The 18,229-nt window shown below is 38.9% G+C and overlaps 1 protein-coding gene across 4 annotated transcripts in view; it reads left to right on the top strand.

The window, feature by feature from the left end:
- dip2bb (disco-interacting protein 2 homolog Bb) overlaps positions 1–18,229 on the top strand; it is a 53,167-nt gene that overhangs the window by 31,706 nt on the left and 3,232 nt on the right. For 2 of the 4 annotated variants that reach the window (XM_055213471.2, XM_055213470.2), the window contains 26 exons: positions 24–133; positions 278–380; positions 504–568; positions 2,629–2,722; positions 2,796–2,915; positions 3,028–3,142; positions 3,359–3,498; positions 4,407–4,543; positions 4,622–4,702; positions 5,371–5,498; positions 6,116–6,230; positions 6,957–7,158; positions 7,244–7,356; positions 7,843–7,866; positions 8,031–8,111; positions 8,267–8,390; positions 10,506–10,627; positions 10,734–10,845; positions 10,923–11,032; positions 11,172–11,302; positions 11,421–11,589; positions 13,820–13,990; positions 14,129–14,190; positions 17,717–17,774; positions 17,855–17,929; positions 18,026–18,200. In XM_055213471.2, coding sequence (XP_055069446.1) covers positions 24–133; positions 278–380; positions 504–568; positions 2,629–2,722; positions 2,796–2,915; positions 3,028–3,142; positions 3,359–3,498; positions 4,407–4,543; positions 4,622–4,702; positions 5,371–5,498; positions 6,116–6,230; positions 6,957–7,158; positions 7,244–7,356; positions 7,843–7,866; positions 8,031–8,111; positions 8,267–8,390; positions 10,506–10,627; positions 10,734–10,845; positions 10,923–11,032; positions 11,172–11,302; positions 11,421–11,589; positions 13,820–13,990; positions 14,129–14,190; positions 17,717–17,774; positions 17,855–17,929; positions 18,026–18,200 — 2,937 coding nt within the window. The remainder of the gene's footprint in view (positions 1–23; positions 134–277; positions 381–503; positions 569–2,628; positions 2,723–2,795; positions 2,916–3,027; positions 3,143–3,358; positions 3,499–4,406; positions 4,544–4,621; positions 4,703–5,370; positions 5,499–6,115; positions 6,231–6,956; positions 7,159–7,243; positions 7,357–7,842; positions 7,867–8,030; positions 8,112–8,266; positions 8,391–10,505; positions 10,628–10,733; positions 10,846–10,922; positions 11,033–11,171; positions 11,303–11,420; positions 11,590–13,819; positions 13,991–14,128; positions 14,191–17,716; positions 17,775–17,854; positions 17,930–18,025; positions 18,201–18,229) is intronic. The other 2 variants (XM_055213473.2, XM_055213472.2) reach the window with 1 other exon arrangement.

The raw sequence follows: 18,229 nt of genomic DNA, 5'->3' as shown, positions 1-18,229 counted from the left end.
ATGGATCTAATACTTTCTGATAGGCTGGCCCAGGTTAAAGTGGGTGGTGACGGACTCCAAATACCTCACCAAGCCGTCAAAAGACTGGCAGCCGCATATACCGACAGCCAACACGGACACAGCATACATAGAGGTAAATGATGTATTAATGTGTTTTTACAGTAAACCAGTATGTATCAAACTCAGGATTGCACAGTGACATCTATAGATTTTGATCGTTATGATGCTTTGTCCTTCACTGGTAACTGTTGAATGGACCTGCGTTTCTCCTATGCAGTATAAGGCCAGTAAGGAAGGCACGGTGATGGGTGTTGCGGTTTCAAAGGTTGCCTTGTTAACACATTGCCAGGCACTCACTCAGGCCTGTAACTACTGTGAGGGTAAGTGAATCTGTTGCTATGGAAACACTATCCTTTTATTGAAGCTACAGTCAATCAAATAACCAGCAATGCAGTTTAATACACAGCACAGTCAGAGATGTAACAACATGCATTTGCACGCAGGTGAAACACTGGTGAATGTTTTGGACTTTAAGAAAGACATGGGTTTGTGGCATGGAGTTCTCACGGTGAGTGATGATGAAAGCGTGTAGATTTTGTAAAACTTCAGACGTTATAATGTTTATAATACACTTAAAGTGTACAGTAGATAGGCTACACAGGTAGCTTTATTTTTATTATCGAATAGCATCTGGGTGATTTTCACGAAATCCAGATTTAGAAGGTGTCCAGCATCAGAATTTTTAAAAAGCCCTTGAAGCCAACTATTTTTATAGGATTAAGGTCTAAACTTACTATAACCATTATTTTTAGAGGATTTAAAAATATTTCCTATAGAATTATTTAAATTTTTTTAGATTATCATTATCAAAAATTATCATTACCGCAACATGATATTACATTATGCATTTACAAACTCATGTTTCGGTAATGAGAACTAAAAAGTTGTCTAGATAAGCCCTTGAAGGCAAATTTTTTTTGCACATATACAGTGTTTCCCATATATTTATTTATCTGTGGCGGGCCGCCACAAATAGATTTTTCATGATTCCCATTAACATTTGAATTTTACTATTTAGAACGGCTTAATTCATTGCAGCGAGCGCTCAGCGCTCCTCCATCCTCTCTCTCTCGTTGTTTGCAGCGCCTCAACAGCGCGCGCCTCCGGCCCCTCCCCTCTCTTTGCTGCGCGCCTCTCTCACATAACAGTGAAAAGTATTTAACTCCGTGTTCCTCCGTGTTCTTTCTCTTTTTCGCGTAAACGTCAACAGTCACGGATGTTACTGACAGAGAAGACGGCTGATCAAGTTCATCATGAGAGTAACTTAACAAAAGGTTAGCAGTAGTGTTTCCCACACATACCCGTTCTGATGTGAGTCTGTGTCCGAGCTCTCTCCCTACCTATGATGCGGCATGCCCGTGCACGTGTTCTGTAGTAACAGCAACCGTGTATTTTCTCATATTTCTGAATTTGCAACAAATTGTTTGCGCTATACGCGATATACAATAAAACTACCACTCGTATTTCAAATAAAAAAGCGTTCATAACACAACAACACTGATGAGAAGAGCAACATCAGTACAGCCTCAATGTAAACGTATGATGATTTTTTCAGACAATGTCGCGTTTTTAGCAGCAGTTAAAGAAAGAGCTGATTGGATTAAACAAAGAGTTACTGAGTCGTGGGTCGTTACTGGGTCCTGTTTAGTCACTATTTTATAGACAACAGAACAGAAACTAAGTAAAAATAGCATTCAGTTGTGTTAAAATGCAATATAATGTGACGGATTAAAGAGTAAAACACAACGCAATGACGTCACATATATGCTAATCAGCGTGTGACGTCATTACCGCCACAGTATCTCAAATCCTGTGGGAAACACTGTATAAGATTAAGGTCTGAACTTACTAGAACCATTATTTTTAGAGCATTTAAAAATATTTCCTATAGAATTATTTATATTTTTTAGATTATCATTATAAAAAATTATCATTACCGCAACATGAAAAGACATTAAATAGATGCATTTACAAACTCATGTTTCGGTAATGAGAACTAAAAAGTTGTCTAGGTACTATGACAAACAAAATTTCAACTTTTATCTGGAGAGAAAAAATAAGAACTGCTTACCATCTTGAGTGTCACAGTCAATTATGTCCCTTCCAAAAAATATATATTTTTTAATGTTTGTTCCTTGAGGGCTTAAACAATGATTGAAAATTGTTGCGGAGGATGAGAAAATTGGTCTTGGACACATATATTCCTTATAATTGTCTCTACATTTACCAATGATCACTAAATACCACATGTTTCTTTACTGTAAATGTTTATAGTATAACATGCACTGAAGCTTTTTATTTTTTAGATTTTTTAAAATATAAATATTTCCATGTCAAAGAACCCAAATCCAGTCATGGACATGTTGCGGTAATGAAAATTTCCCCTTAAATGTGCAAAAAACAACAAAATTGGTTGTATGATGACATTTGAAATCATGTGCAAAATAGTACTTGTTTGTTACTGTATGCTTCTTATTTTGATAACATTTACATTTTCTTATCAAAATGTTTCATGACACTGTATAAGTCTAATTTCGCGATAATCACCCATCTGTGTTTGTCTTTTAGAGTGTGATGAACCGAATCCACACCATTAGTGTCCCATATGCAGTAATGAAGGCCTGTCCACTCTCTTGGGTTCAACGAGTTCACATACACAAAGGTAAGGCGCACAAACAGATGCACACGTGTTACACAATTACACAGTAGCCTGACAAACTTTTGTGTTGGTGTAGCGCGAGTGGCTCTGGTGAAGTGCCGTGACTTGCACTGGGCGATGATGGCTCACAAAGATCAGAGAGAAACCAGTTTGGCCTCCCTGCGTATGCTAGTCGTCGCTGATGGAGCCAATCCCTGTGAGTTATGGTTACGGGCCTCCTGCAGTGCATTGTGGGAGATGCTGTTCATTTAAAAGTGATTTATGCTGCTGTTCATACACTGATTTTACTCCGTCTCTTTCTGATGTAGGGTCAGTTTCATCATGTGATGCATTTTTGAACGTATTCCAGGCTTATGGCCTAAAGCCGGAGGTCATCTGTCCGTGTGCTACATCACCTGAAGCCATGACAGTTGCCATACGCAGGTAAAGAATTTTAAGTTTTTGTGTATGGTTTGGGTAACTTGTACCAGACTTTGTGACACGTTTACATTTAATGCGTTTGTCAGACGCTTTATGCAAAGATATTTATGGTGCATTCAAGGTATACATTTATCAGTATGTGTGTTCACTGGGAATCAAACCCACAACTTTTGCCCTGCTCTGCTCTATCAACACAATATTTAATTTACATTTCTACAGGCCTGGGGTCCCTGGTGCTCCTCTACCAGCAAGAGCCGTTTTATCAATGACCGGTCTGAGTCACGGGGTTATTAGAGTCAACACTGAAGATAAGAACTCTGCTCTTACTGTACAGGACGTGGGACATGTCATGCCTGGAGGTGTGTGTGGGTTCATAAAGGTCATCAATGCTACCAAAAAAGGATCACTTGTATTAGCATGTTTTTTTTTTTTGGACATGTACCCTTATAGTGCCTTGGTAATATTGCGGTCTATAAACAAAGTAACCGTTTAGTGCCATGCCATATGTGAAACTATAGTAAAAAAAAAGAATATTACACCATAATGTACTCACTTTAATGTGATGCTAGGTGTATATGACTTAGATTGACAGGAACACTGTGTGTTATGTGACCTTTAAGGTGAGTAAATAATGGGGTAATTATAATTTTTGGGTGAACAATTCCTTTAAAGGGGACATTTCACAAGACTTTTTTAAGATGTCCAATAAATCGTTGGTGTTCCCAGAGTCTACGTACTACGGAAGTTGTAGCTTAAAAAACCATATGGATAATTTATTATAGCATTTTAAAATTGCCACTTTGTAGGTGTGAGCAAGAATATGTCGTTTTTGGGTGTGTTCTTTTAAATGCAAATGAGCTTATCTCTGCACTAAATTGCAGTGCTGTGGTTGGATAGCGCAGATTAAGAGGCGGTATTATCCCCTTCTCACATCACAAGGGGAACCCAATTTTAATGACCTGTTTTTTCACATGCTTGCAGAGAATGATTTACCAAAACTAAGTTACTGGGTTGATCTTTTTCACATTTTCTAGGTTGATAGAAACACTGGGGACCAAATTATAGCACTTAAACATGGAAAAAGTTAGATTTTCATGATATGTCCCCTTTAACATGTAAAACCAGTGATGTGTTTAGCATATTGTAAGTACTGTATCACTATTAAAAAAGTCAGCTGTATTCCACTTTATAATTGTATGAATTGATTTTTGACCAAGTATGTGCTCATGTGTGCATGCGTAACATCTTTATGTGTCGTGTGTGTTAGCATTGATGTGCATTGTGAAACCGGATGGGCCGCCCATGCTGTGTAAGACGGATGAGATCGGAGAGATCGTTGTAAACTCTCGCGCCGGTGGAAACATGTACTACGGCTTATCTGGTGTTACCAAAAACACCTTTGAGGTATGGGAATAACGGCAATGTTATGAATTGCATGAACAATAATTGCATGTAATTGTTGTGTTGTTTTAAATGTTCCAGGTGATTCCAGTCAACGCTAGCGGTGCTCCTATTGGTGAAATCCCATTTGTGCGATCCGGTTTACTGGGGTTTGTTGGACCGGTAAGTGAAACATTAAACCTGATGCACGCTGTACGATTTTGGCCGATTTTTTGTTGCTTTTTGCTTGTCGGATTGTGTGATATAATCTCTGTGAGAAAGGCAAATAAACAGCAGTTGGTAAACATGTCCCCCTACGAAATATCTTTTCACCAGTGGCGGCTGGTGACTGCTCTTCCGAGGGGCGCGAATTAAAAATATGTGTTCGGAGTGTCATGTGTTGCTTGTGTTTTCAAAATATGTGTTCATTGCGTCATGTGAACCATGTGCATTACGTGTCTTGACAAAATAAGTGCCTGCTGCACACGCATCAAAACCGTTTATGATAAAAGAGACGCTCACATTCAGAAAATACACGCAAGACACTTAACAGTAAACTCTGATTACGCATGAGATTATGGGAGTATCTGACAAACGCGAGCGTCAATTTTATCATAAACCCTTTAGACGTGTCTGCAGCAGGCACTTATTTTGACAAGACACGTGATGCAAAAAAAACAGGGCCTAAACGTACAGTGTGCTTAAAGGGATAGTTCACTCCAAAATCAAATTTGATTGTAGACATATTCATATATACAATTACCCTTGAAGAATGGGACAGTGCTGGTATTTTGCATAATTTTTAGTATTTTGCTATTTCTTCTCATTGTTTCTCCATCTTCCTTGTTTAGGGAAGTCTGATATTTGTGGTGGGTAAGAATGAGGGCTTGCTAATGGTTAGCGGTCGTCGTCACAACGCTGATGATCTAGTGGCAACGGCGCTCGCAGTGGAACCGGTCAAGACTGTGTACAGAGGCAGGTGAGGGTATCCCTAATATTTCAGGGCTGAAGTTCAAATCGTGCTGTACTACCAAACTACACTGAAATGTGGAGCATCATAGGAACACATTTGCTTTGATCATATAAATGTTAGAAATGTATTGCTAAAACACACCACAAAGATGGTGTAGTACTGAATCGCATAGTTAAATTGTTAAACAGTTTGTCACCATTTCTAAGTTCAGGATTTTTTAGGGTATAAAACGGTGGCTCGATGATGCACTTGAGGCACAGCGCATGGCCCCGCAGTATTTAAAAGTTGAGAGAGATCGTCAGTTTTTACACGAGTGGGTGTGGTTTCAGCGCAGACAATGGACAACGTTTGAGAGCGAATCCTTCCTGTTTTCCAAGATTTTGATAACTTATTTTATTTATTTAGCATTTAATCATTCAAATTTAATCATTCAAATTCAGACTTTACAGGGACTTTTAAGTTTTCTGTGGTTAATAACACAGTTTTCAGTGGTGTTGCAAACTCTGAACAGATTTAATATCTGACTTTACAGGGACTTTTAAGTTTTCTGATTTATAATTTGTGTTATTGTGTACTTAATCCAGAGAGTGAGTTTTAATCGGAAGTGCGTGTGCGTTTTGTAGGATCGCTGTCTTCTCAGTGACTGTGTTTTTCGATGAGAGGATAGTAATCGTAGCCGAGCAGAGACCTGATGCCAGCGAGGAGGATAGCTTTCAGTGGATGAGTCGAGTCCTGCAGGTACAACTTTTGCAACGATGAATGTTTGTATTTGCATTGTTTTTTTAAAGGGGACGTTTGATGAAAATCTGACTTTTTCCATGTTTAAGTGCTATAATTGGGTCCCCAGTGCTTCTATCAACCTAGAAAATGTGAACGAGATCAACCCAGTAACCTAGTTTTGGTAAACCATTCTCTGCAAGCATGTGAATAAATAGATCACTGAAATCTGCCTCCATTTGTGATGTCAAAAGGGGATAATAATGCCCCCTTAATTGGCACTATCCAACCACGGCACTGTCATTTAGTGCACAGATCAACTCATTTGCATTTAAAGGACACACCCCAAAACAGCACATTTTTGCTCACACCTACAAATTGGCGATTTTAGCATGTTATAATAAATTATCTGTAGGGTATTTTAAGCTAAAACTTCACATACATACTCTGGGGACACCAAAAATTTATTTCACATTATTAAAACACCTTGTGAAATGCCCCCTTCAAGGTTATGCAGCTTGTTTTAACTATGAGCCATGAGAATTAGGATTTTTGTGACGGGAAAATAAACATGGAAAAATTCCGAATAAGCCATCTTTAGTAATTTACTGTTTTAAATCATCCTTCATAATGTAAAGAACATTTTGTGAAAATATAACCTTGATATCTTTAATATTGAGTAAGGCCAAATATATTGAGTGTATAATATTGTTAAAAAAATCAATGTATATTATTTCTCGACTTTAGGCAATTGACAGTATTCATCAGGTGGGACTGTATTGCCTTGCTCTGGTTCCTGCTAACACTCTACCCAAAACTCCCCTGGGTGGCATTCACATCTCAGACACTAAGCAACTCTTCCTAGAGGGGGCGCTGCACCCGTGCAACATCCTCATGTGCCCTCACACATGTGTCACTAATATGCCCAAACCACGTCAAAAACAACCAGGTGTGTATGACTGAATCCCACACCCCATTATCCAACTGTACAAGTGAACGTGATTTTTTCTTCTCAAACTGAAATGTGTTTATAGTCGGTGTTGGGCCTGCGTCCATCATGGTGGGCAATTTGGTTGCTGGGAAAAGAATTGCACAGGCTGCAGGCCGGGATTTGGGGCTGATCGAGGACCAAGACCTGGTCAGGAAGGTAAGATTCGACTTTGCAACAATTTTTGTGAGTCACAGTCAGAGACATGCATTAAAGATGCAATGTGTACATTTTAGGAGGACCTATTGACAGAAATGCAATATAATATACACGTTTTAGTTGTGTATAAAGATTTTACATAATGAACTGTTTGTTTTTTAATTATCTTAGAATGAGTCATTTTATCTACATAAATGCACTGTTGGTTCCTAACCACGGGGATTGCCATTTCTACAGAGCGTTTTTTGTCACTATGGTGTCTCAGACGACAACATGTTTGTCCTATAGCTGCTACCGTAATTTCTCTATGTGCTACGAAAGGGAGGGGTAAGCAGTGAGCTGAGCCATTGGTTGCAATTCACAACCTCACTGCTAGATGCCGCTAAAATCTACACATTGCACCTTTAAATAAAGGAATGAGTCTATCATAAAGCTGTTTGTTTGAAATGCATTTTGTGGTGTTTTATTGCTTGCGTGTGGATGCAGCTGTGCATGTGGCCTACGATGATGGTAAGCACATATTGATGAGGTCATCACCACACATTAATGTCTTCTCTTGCATTTTATCATGACACAGTTGGTGATGTTATGTTTTGCTTTGTTAGCAAAACCTTTTCCTGCTGTGATGTTTTGATATTGATGTGGTGATCTCATGATGAATCTCTATTTCTCAGCATCAGTACCTTACAGAGGCTTTACAGTGGAGAGCGCAAACAGACCCTGACCACACACTTTATGTGCTGTTAAATGCAAAGGTATAATGCTCGCCAAAACGCTTGGAAAGTCTTATTTACAAACCCACAGTGACCATTTCTGATTCTGAATCTACTGTATACATGTACATTTGTATCTCTCTCATTCTCTTTCATTCTCTCTCTCTCTCTCTCTCTCTCTCTCTCTGTTCCTATAGGGAGTGGCTGTGTGCACAGCTACATGTGTTCAGCTTCATAAAAGAGCAGAGAAAATTGCTGCTGCTCTTATGGAGAGAAGTGGTATTAACATTGGAGAGAATGTGGTGCTTTTGTATCCTCCAGGTAAATCACAAATGTCCTGTGTAGAAACATACACAAGGTTTAAGGCAGACCTTTGTGTGGTATGCTACAGTCTTCTACACTATGCTAGACTAGAGCAGTTCAGACTATACTATACTGTACCAAAGATATAGCTATTACTATAAATATAGGGAACAATGCAGCGCTCAATATTGCTGCTTTGGCGACTGAATCCCGTCTTCCAGTTTAAAAAGAACCAATCATCAACGGATAAAGACTGATTGCCACCCTGTGAGCATGCACAGCAGCTAAAAGTTATGCTACAAAATGCAAAGCATCTTCTGGGATACATATTACATTCACTTGTACGTACATGCGCGACCTACACGTTCAAAGTATGCGCAGTTACAAAAAAATTCAGCGGTGTGCGCATACTATTCTGATGAGGAAATTTGACCCTAATGTATGCATAAAGGATTACTCCACCTTCATAAAAAAGAAATCACGATAATTTTCTCACCCTCATGTTATTTAAAATGTTGATGTCCTTTTTTGTTCAGTCGAGAATAATTTTTTCTTTTCTTTTTTGAGGAAAACATTCCAGGACTTTTCTCAATTTAATAGACTTTTACGTTAAGAGGTGATTACACAATTATATAAGGTTGCGCAGGCTCTTCACACGGCTAGTGCATGATGAGAAGTTGTGGTTTAAAAGTGCTTATTTTGTATTTTTCTTGTCAAAAATGACTAGCGTTTTGCTAGATAAGACTGCTAGAGTCCTTTGAAGCTGCGTTGAAACTGCAATTTTAAAGGTGCAGTGTGTAATTTTTAGAAGGATCTTTTGACAAAAATGCAAAATAATATACAAAACTATATTATCAGGGGTGTATAAAGACCTTTCATAATGAACCGTTATGTGTTTATTGCCTTAGAACAAGACCTTTTTATCTACATACACGAGGGTCCCCTTACATGGAGGTTGCCATTTTGTGCTGCCATTTTTTTACAGAAGCCCTAAAAGAACAATTTTATGCTAAGTTGTCTCCGACGATGACATGTTTGTCCTTCTCTATGTGTTTCAAAAGCCTCACCACTGCACCTTTAAACTGGATTGAAAATGTAAACTGTTGGGTTCCAATAAGTCTATTAAAATGGGAAAAATCCTGGAATGTTTTCCTTAAAAAAAAGCTTAATTTCTTCTCGACTAAACAAATAAAGACATAAACAACTTGGATAAAATGGGGATGAGTAAATTATTAGGAGTTTATTTTTATGAAAGTGGACTAATCCTTTTAAAACGAGACTATACTTCTGACTTTAAGCCTGGAGTATAGTCTATTTATTATGTTTACGCACAGTAGAACGCACAGCCCTGCAAAGCATAGTTAATTTGATTCATCGGTGTACAAAGACGTTCAATGAATGCACATTGCCATAAATGCAATGCATATCCTGAACTACACAGTACATTCTCCTGTAAGCGCATGCGCAACATACACGTACGTGGCTGTGCGTGTACAGTTTACGCATACTATTTTAATGACGAAATTTGCTTTATTTGAATCGTACGTGTACAAAGACATTTGATGCATACACATTGCGACAAAATGCAATGCATCTTCTGGGCTACATAATACATTCTCCTATACGCGCATGTGTGACTTACATGTGCAACGTATGCGTGGTTCCAAAATCCGGCTGTGCATGTACAGTGTGTGCATACTATTTTCATGACAAAATTTGCGTCACGCGCATTTTTCGCATACTCTCACGTATACGTAAAAACGGGACTATACTTTTATCTTTAGTCTTGCATGACTGAAAAAACTGCTCAGAGGCGTTGCAAACATAGCCGCCTTGTGGTGCCACTTCCCTAAAGGGACTTTAATTGTAATAAACAGTACTCTACTAAATAATTTCTCTTTTTATGAAAACTAAAGAATAAGGCATGTATGATATGAAAGGTGATTAATCCTAAATTCATTTGGCAGACACTTTTATCCAATGCAACTTACAGTCCATTCAAACCATAGATTGTTTTCAGAACGTGTATTCCTAGGAGTCCAACCTACAATCGTTGCTCTGACTAAAATAATGCTATACCATTTGAGCTACAATAACAGATGATTACATTGTATATGAATTCTCTTTGTGCAGGTATAGACCTGATCGCAGCGTTTTACGGCTGTTTGTACGCTGGCTGTATTCCCGTCACCGTAAGGCCTCCACACCCGCAGAACCTCTCTGCCACCCTGCCCACCGTCCGTATGATCATCGACGTACGTCTGCGTGTTTGTCTATTTGTTAAACGTTGTTTCTTATTCGTGTATGTTTGTGTATAAATGCCTTTCAGTCTAACATCGCAGCTTTTTTATTCATTTTTAGGTCAGTAAGGCTGCCTGCATTCTCACTACTCAGGTTTTAACAAGAATTCTCAGATCTAAAGAAGCAGCTGCCAGTGTCAACATAAAAACATGGCCAATCATAATAGACACGGGTACGACACGCTCATTCACACATGCTCAGATATCTGGGCGTAGTATATATAAATATACTGTATATGTTTGTTCTCAGATGATCTGCCTCGCAAACGACCCCCAACTATTTACAAACCACCTAATGCAGAGGTGATCGCCTACCTGGACTTCAGTGTCTCAACCACAGGAATGCTGACAGGGGTGAAGGTGAGATTTTGGATGCAGACCTTGGTCACCGAATAACTGACCAATAAGAGATGTTTAACTTTCAATTCAATTTCACTGTGAAATGAGCTGTCAGTTTTACTGCATTAAGACTCTGCTCTCTGATTGGCCGTTTTATCAGATCTCTCACGCGGCGGTGAGCGCTCTGTGTCGCTCTATAAAGCTGCAGTGCGAGCTTTACTCCTCACGCCAGATCGCCATCTGCCTCGATCCGTACTGTGGACTCGGATTCGTGCTCTGGTGCCTCGCGAGGTAACAGATGGATACACGCAAGCAGTCACATAAAAATGACTCATAAAGTGACTCACATTATGAAGTGATTTGAGTGGATATGAATGTGTTAAAGCTAGTGTTTGCCTGTGTTGTGCAGTGTGTACTCGGGTCACCAGTCCATCCTGATTCCTCCTATGGAGCTGGAGAGCTCACTGACCCTGTGGCTAAGCACACTGAGTCAGTATCGTATCAGAGACACCTTCTGCTCTTATTCCGTCATGGAGCTGTGCACCAAGGGTTTGGGTGGACAGACGGAGATGCTAAGGGTACACTTACATGCATATAGTATATATGAAGAGTTTGGTTCCAAAACGCGATAAACGCCATTACTGTCAAAATTAGTATAATATCAGGTCAGTATTTAAAAGTAAATTCTTAATTTTACGCGAAATACAATATCCGTTGTGTTATTCTGTCATCTTTTCTTCCTTTTTTCCCAAAACGCAATAAACGCCACTCCTCCTTTTCTGCAAAATGCAATAAATCCGCTCGACAAATCACAGCGCATCATTTCACGCATTGTAAACAACAATGGCGGCACGTTGAATACACGGAATCCTAGTTTTCCTCATCTTGTATTTCGTGATCAAAAAACGTAACAAAAACAAAATAAGACTTTGATGGCGTTGATAAACTTGTGGTGGTTTTCTGTGAAGGGAAAGAAACATAAGCCATCAAAATGTTATAATTTACGCGAGAGGCACTCGGGAGACGGTAAATGCCGGTTGTTGCTTGTTCTCCCGACAGCATCAAGCTTCTGTCATGCTAACACATTGACCTTAGTGGATGTATGAAAAACGTTCTATTATTTTTCGCGAAGCCAGCGAAAATTGAGCAGGACCAAAACATTTTACAGCTGATTGCTGTGAAAAAAGTTAAAGGAATATTCTATTTTCTTAAAAGAAAATCCAGATAATTTACTCACCACCATGTCATCCAAAATGTTGAAGTCTTTCTTTGTTCAGTCGAGAAGAAATATGTTTTTTGGGGGAAGCATTGCAGGATTTTTCTCGTTTTGATGGACTTAAGTGGAGCCCAACATTTGATACTTGACTCAACACTTGGCAGTTTTTTTCAACGGAGTTTCAAATGACTAAAAACGATCCTAAATGAGGCATAAGGGTCTTAACTAGCGAGACGATTGTCATTTTTGACAGGAAAAGTGAAAGATATCCACTTTTGAACCACAACTTCTTGTCTAGATCCAGTCGTGATGCGTCAGCGTGACCCCACGCAATACGTCATGACGTCAAGAGGTCACAGAGGACGAACGCGAAACCTTGCCCCAGTGTTTACAAATGTGTTGAAAGAGGACCGTTCCGACGTTGTTGTATGTCAACTGATACTAATTAATGTCTTTGTGTCAGTTTATTGTTTAAAATGGTCTGCAAATTTACGTTTTATATATGTAACACGCGACCTCCCTACGTCACTACGCATTTACGTTAGGTTGCACTGGACCGGACCTAGACGAAAAGTTGACGTTTGAAAGAGCATGTTTTTTGTTTTTTTTGTCAGGGGTGACAGTCGTTTCGCTGGATGGGACCCTTGTGCCTCGTTTGGGATCGTTGGGGGTCATTTGAAACTCCGTTGAAGGGGACTGTTGAGTGTTGAGTTGGGTGTTGGGTGTTGGGCTCTGTTGGGGTCCATTAAGGTGAGAAGAGTCCTGCAATGTTTTCCTCAAAAAACATAATTTCTTCTCGACTGAACAAAGAAAGACATCGGCATTTTGGGTGACATGGTGGCGAGTAAATTATCTGGAGTTTTCTTTTAAGAAAATGGAATATTCCTTTAAGCGATGACGTCCCAAGGATGACATAAGCAATGACAGTGTTCTTAATATGACGAAAGTAAGTGCTTTATTAATGCCATTAATGTTTATTTTTTTTAATCAGTGTATATCACTAGTCAACTAAATGAATATAACATGGCAAAGATAAATGCACATTAATATATTGATTCAATAGATTTATAGCAACTTGTCATGGATTTATTGCATTTTGTGGAAAAAAATAATCAGTTTTTATAATAAATCTTTGAAAATCAAATTATGGATTTGAATTTTTTATGTTTTTATAACCTAAAGATGCTATGTGAAAGTTTGTAACAGAAAATAGTGGTATTCATCTTGTCACTTTCTTGGTATAGAAAACACGTTTTCAGCGAAATTAGTCGAAATGGATTTATTGCGTTTTGGAACCAAACTCTTCATATATTATAAGACTTTAGCCTGGATTTCTCATTCATACATATAAAATGGCATGGGGGTAAGTAAATTTTTTGAGAATTTTATATAACAATGACTTCAGAAAATAAAATAAATTTGGTTAGAACGCCACATACTGGTCAAAAGTTGTAAAGCTAATAAATGGTTAATGGTCTCATAGTCTTTATTCTTAAAATTGATTGCAAGGGGTGCTGTGATCAGGCTGATTTACTCATGTGCTTAACCACTCAGTATTCTTAACATGCTTTCTTGAACGTGTCTGACTGCAGGCACGTGGTGTGAATCTGTCTTGTGTGAGGAGCTGTGTTGTGATCGCTGAGGAGCGGCCACGGCTGGCGCTCACGCATTCATTCTCCAAACTATTTAAAGACATCGGCCTCTCTACACGGGCTGTCAGCACCGCTTTTGGGTCGAGAGTCAATCTAGCCATCTGCTTGCAGGTAGATTATCTGAATGATACCATTTGTATGTGAATAGTAGCCTAATCAGTGAACAGTGTTAAAAGACTGTATGTATGGGCATGCACGTGTGATATTTAGTTACTAGCTGTGCACCTGATCTATCTGTATGGTTTACAGGGTACCACTGGACCTGACCCCTCAACTGTATATGTAGACATGAAGTCCCTTCGACATGACAGGTAAGAAAAAGACTTAAAATATATACAGCACATAAAGGTCTAATAGTCGGATGGCACTAATAAAGATGCTTCTTGTGTACATTTAATTAAAGAAAATGAGCCCATAATTTACTTAGTACTGTGCAAAAGTCTTAGCCACCATGCCACAATTAGATTTGTTGTTTTTGCTGTGTTATGTGATCATATATAACTGTTTCTCAGTCTCTTTAATAGAATACATCCAGAAAATACAGGAAATGTGTATATATAGTATTAAAAACTGTATAGAAATGTAACTCTCTTTCCACTTGAGCAATAGCAGGAAACTGTATGATCTCTTAAACCTAAATAAAATTAAACCCTAATTTCAAATTTTTATGAAATTAGTCTTTTTACTTCTTTCTGCTCAAAAACGCTCAAGATGTGTCTAGTGCCAAGAAAGGTCACACTAAACACAGACGATGCCTAAAAAAGACATTTAGTCTTATTTTTAATATTAATTTAGTTAATTTTTTTTGTATATATTTCCTGTATTTTCTGTATCTTAATAAAATAGATTGAAAAATAAATATGGATGGACATTGAAACTTCTAAAACAACAAGTCTGGTGGTGGTGGTGGCTTAAGACTTTTGCACAGTACTGCACATAAATTGTATTGGTCCATTTTGCACGAGTTCTCTGATTGAAGTGTTGTTTAATGGTCACATGACTTGCAGATAAAAAAAAACATAAATATTTTTGTTAGTTTTTATTTAGATTTTTTATTTAAAAATTATTTATTACAATTTTATGATTTTTTAATAATATTTTTTATCAACTCATGAACCCTCTGCAATTCTCCCACAAACCACTAGGGATTTGCAAACCCCAGTTTGAGAAACCCTGCCTAACTGTGAGTTCACACCAGACGCGTTTAAGGGTCAAATTCGCGTCTACCGCGCGTAGTTGGACCCTTGTAAATTTTGAGTGTACTCGCTTCATTCGTGCGTGAAAGCCGCGCGTGAAATTCTAGTCGTCGAGACATTCATGCAGAAATTCGTGTCACGCGACGGGCTTCTGCGACTCTGCTCGCTTCCTGTATTCACGTCACTACAGAGCTCCTGATTGGTTAACACGGTGCGTTTTTCGCCAAAGTTCAGATTTTTCAACTTGCGCGTTTCCTTCGGCAATGCTAAATTCGCGTCATTAGCGCGAACTAGACACGCAAATAAGGCGGAATCGCATGTACCGTGCTGCACTAAACGTCTCATTCGCGCCGCAAGACCTCCAGACATCGGTCAATGCGTCTTTACATTGACTTAACATTGAAATCCCTTGCGCTTGATGCCTCTAGCGCGGCTGGTGTGAACGCAGCATTAAAGGGATAGTTCATTTATTTTTCTCAGAAGACATTTAATTACTGTATGGATTAGTTTTTTGTGGATGTTTTTGGACCTTTAACAATGAGAACTATCCAATGCCATTATAAAGCCAAAAAGAGCCAAGATATTATTTCATATAAATCTGACTGTGTTTGACTGAAAAAAAAGTCATGCCCTGGTGGAAAAAAACAGCATACCAGCAAGACCAGCAATGTTGTGTTTTGGTATGGTGGTGACCACCAGCATGGACCAGCATGGGAATTATGCTGGTCTATGCTGTTTTTTTCAGCAGGGTGTACACCTGTGTTGGCTTGTGTGTGAGTACAGTATGTGCCAACTTTCATTTTTGGGTGAACCGTTTCTTTAAAGCAACACTATGTAGTTTTTTTACCTTTAAATAATTTCTCTAAAATTATTTCAGTGATAGAACAACTTTTAACTGGACAAATTGTACTGTTGCTGCAACCTGAGCAGCCTCCTAGCTGCTACAAGCACACTCTGAAAGTGGCGGTGGAGGGTAGGAAACACAGCCCCGCCCCTCCCCCTGCCTGCAGAAGAGTGTCTGATACCAGGCACTGTCTGCTTTTCAACCACATGGGGGAGCTGTAAGTCATTTTTACATGGAAACTACATAGTGTTGCTTTAATGCCATACCTTAAGTATGAGGTATGCAAAATCCACTTTTACAAGGTGTTTGGACATAAATGTGTGTTTACACAACAACTCCCCAATGAAAAACCTCCCTCTCATTCTTTTTTAATACCAATTAAACCAAAGCAGTCTCATTAGACATGCTGTTTTGATTCTTTTGTTAATGCTACTTCACACAAACAAAGCCCTGCCCAAGGCCATTGACTGGTTAATTTTACCTAAAAGCTTTTCTAAATGTGTTTGTTAGCACATTGTTGAGGTAATGCGGCTAAAGATACGATTGTCTCAGACTGTCTTCACAGGAATCAGATCTATTTATAACCAGAAGCGCTCACTGTCTGTTGGTAAGGGAGTGAGGGCAGTGGCTCATTTGCATATAAAGGTACACACATGATAACAGGCTATAACACATGATCTGTGGGGTATTTTGAGCTGAAACTTCACAGACATGTTCTAAGCACCTGAGACTTATTGTACATCTTGAAAAATGGGTATAATATGTGCCATGTTAATATCCTGGATCTTTTAACTTTGTGGTACATGAATGGAGTCTGGATTTCTGAAGCTTTAACTGGGTTAATATATGTTTTCTGAAATGAAACAAAGCATATAGTGATTGATACATCACGTTTGTATATGTACACATGTAGAGAATTGTAGACACATTAAATGGTCGCATGCCACCTCCATGACGTTAAGTAAGATGATCACTGGTTCTCGCATGTCTCGTGATTACATTTCGTCATGACGCATATGCCAATTAGTCACGAGACACTTGGGAGACAATGATCCTCTTACTAAATAGCATGGAGCCGGGCGGAGCCATTTTTCGTGTACTCAATCCTCTATGGCTGCGTCCAAAAACTCAAGGCAGTGACTTGTTGCCTCGCTGCCTCATGAGGAAATTACTTCTGAGGCATGAAGGCAGCTTAGAGAAAGACTTTCGGACATACTTTAAAGGCAGCGGGTTTGAAATAAAAACAGAGAGCGCCTTTGTGATAACTAATCTCATATTTGTAAACTACAATCCTAATTTCTCGCCAGAAATGCAATAAAATGTGTCAAAAGTGAAAATCTACTTTTTTTAAATGTGTAAAAAGTGAAAATGTACTTTTATTTACTCTTAATTTGTGCTCCAGTCGCTTCCTTGGCCGCCATTTTATTTTTCCGAACTCGACCAGGCTCAACCAATCACATTCTTATTGTACACCCACGCATAGGTATGTCAGGAGACAGGAAGTAAACCTAAAATTGACTTCGGACATGCCTTGATGCCTTCCTGCCTTGGAAAGCTCCCTCAGAAGGCAGCAATTTAGAGTTTTTAGACGCAGCCTATATGTCCTCTGCATGTTATTTTCATTTTTGAGTGAGCGGTTCCTTTAAAAAATTTTGGTTCCACTTTATATTAGGTGTCTTTATCAAAATCCATATTAAAAAATATTATCAGCCTACCAATTTTGTGTGAAAAGAACTTAAACATTATTTTAGACTCTTTTCATAATGTAATATCAATGCTACTGTTTGTGTGTTGTAGGGTGAGGTTAGTGGAGCGTGGAGCCCCGCAGTCTCTTTCTCTGATGGAGTCTGGAACAGTAAGTAACCGTAATGACCATTTAAGTGTTAATCAATGTGATTTGATCAATAGAAATATCCTTGATGTCTGTTCTTTTAGATTCTTCCTGGTGTGCGGGTGATCATAGTCAATCCAGAAACTAGAGGACCGCTGGGGGATTCTCACCTGGGAGAGGTGCGTTCGTGTGTACATAATCATAATGTTTGTGATTACAGGTACTGATTTGGCTTTGAAAAAGTCATTGTAATGCACTTTTCCTCTCATTTACAGATTTGGGTGAACAGTCCCCACAATGCAACAGGGTACTACACTATATACGGAGAGGAAAATCTTCAGGCCGATCACTTTAACACTAAGCTGAGCTTCGGAGATCCACAAACGCTGTGGGCCAAAACTGGATACCTGGGATTTGTCAAGAGAACTGAACTCACAGATTCCAGTGGAGGTACTGATAAACTAGCTCATGAGGATATA

This window comes from Misgurnus anguillicaudatus, chromosome 8 (genome assembly GCF_027580225.2).
Source record: "Misgurnus anguillicaudatus chromosome 8, ASM2758022v2, whole genome shotgun sequence".
Lineage (NCBI taxonomy): Eukaryota > Metazoa > Chordata > Actinopteri > Cypriniformes > Cobitidae > Misgurnus > Misgurnus anguillicaudatus.
Note: the sequence above shows the minus strand (reverse complement) of the source record. Positions and strands in the feature narration are given on the sequence as shown.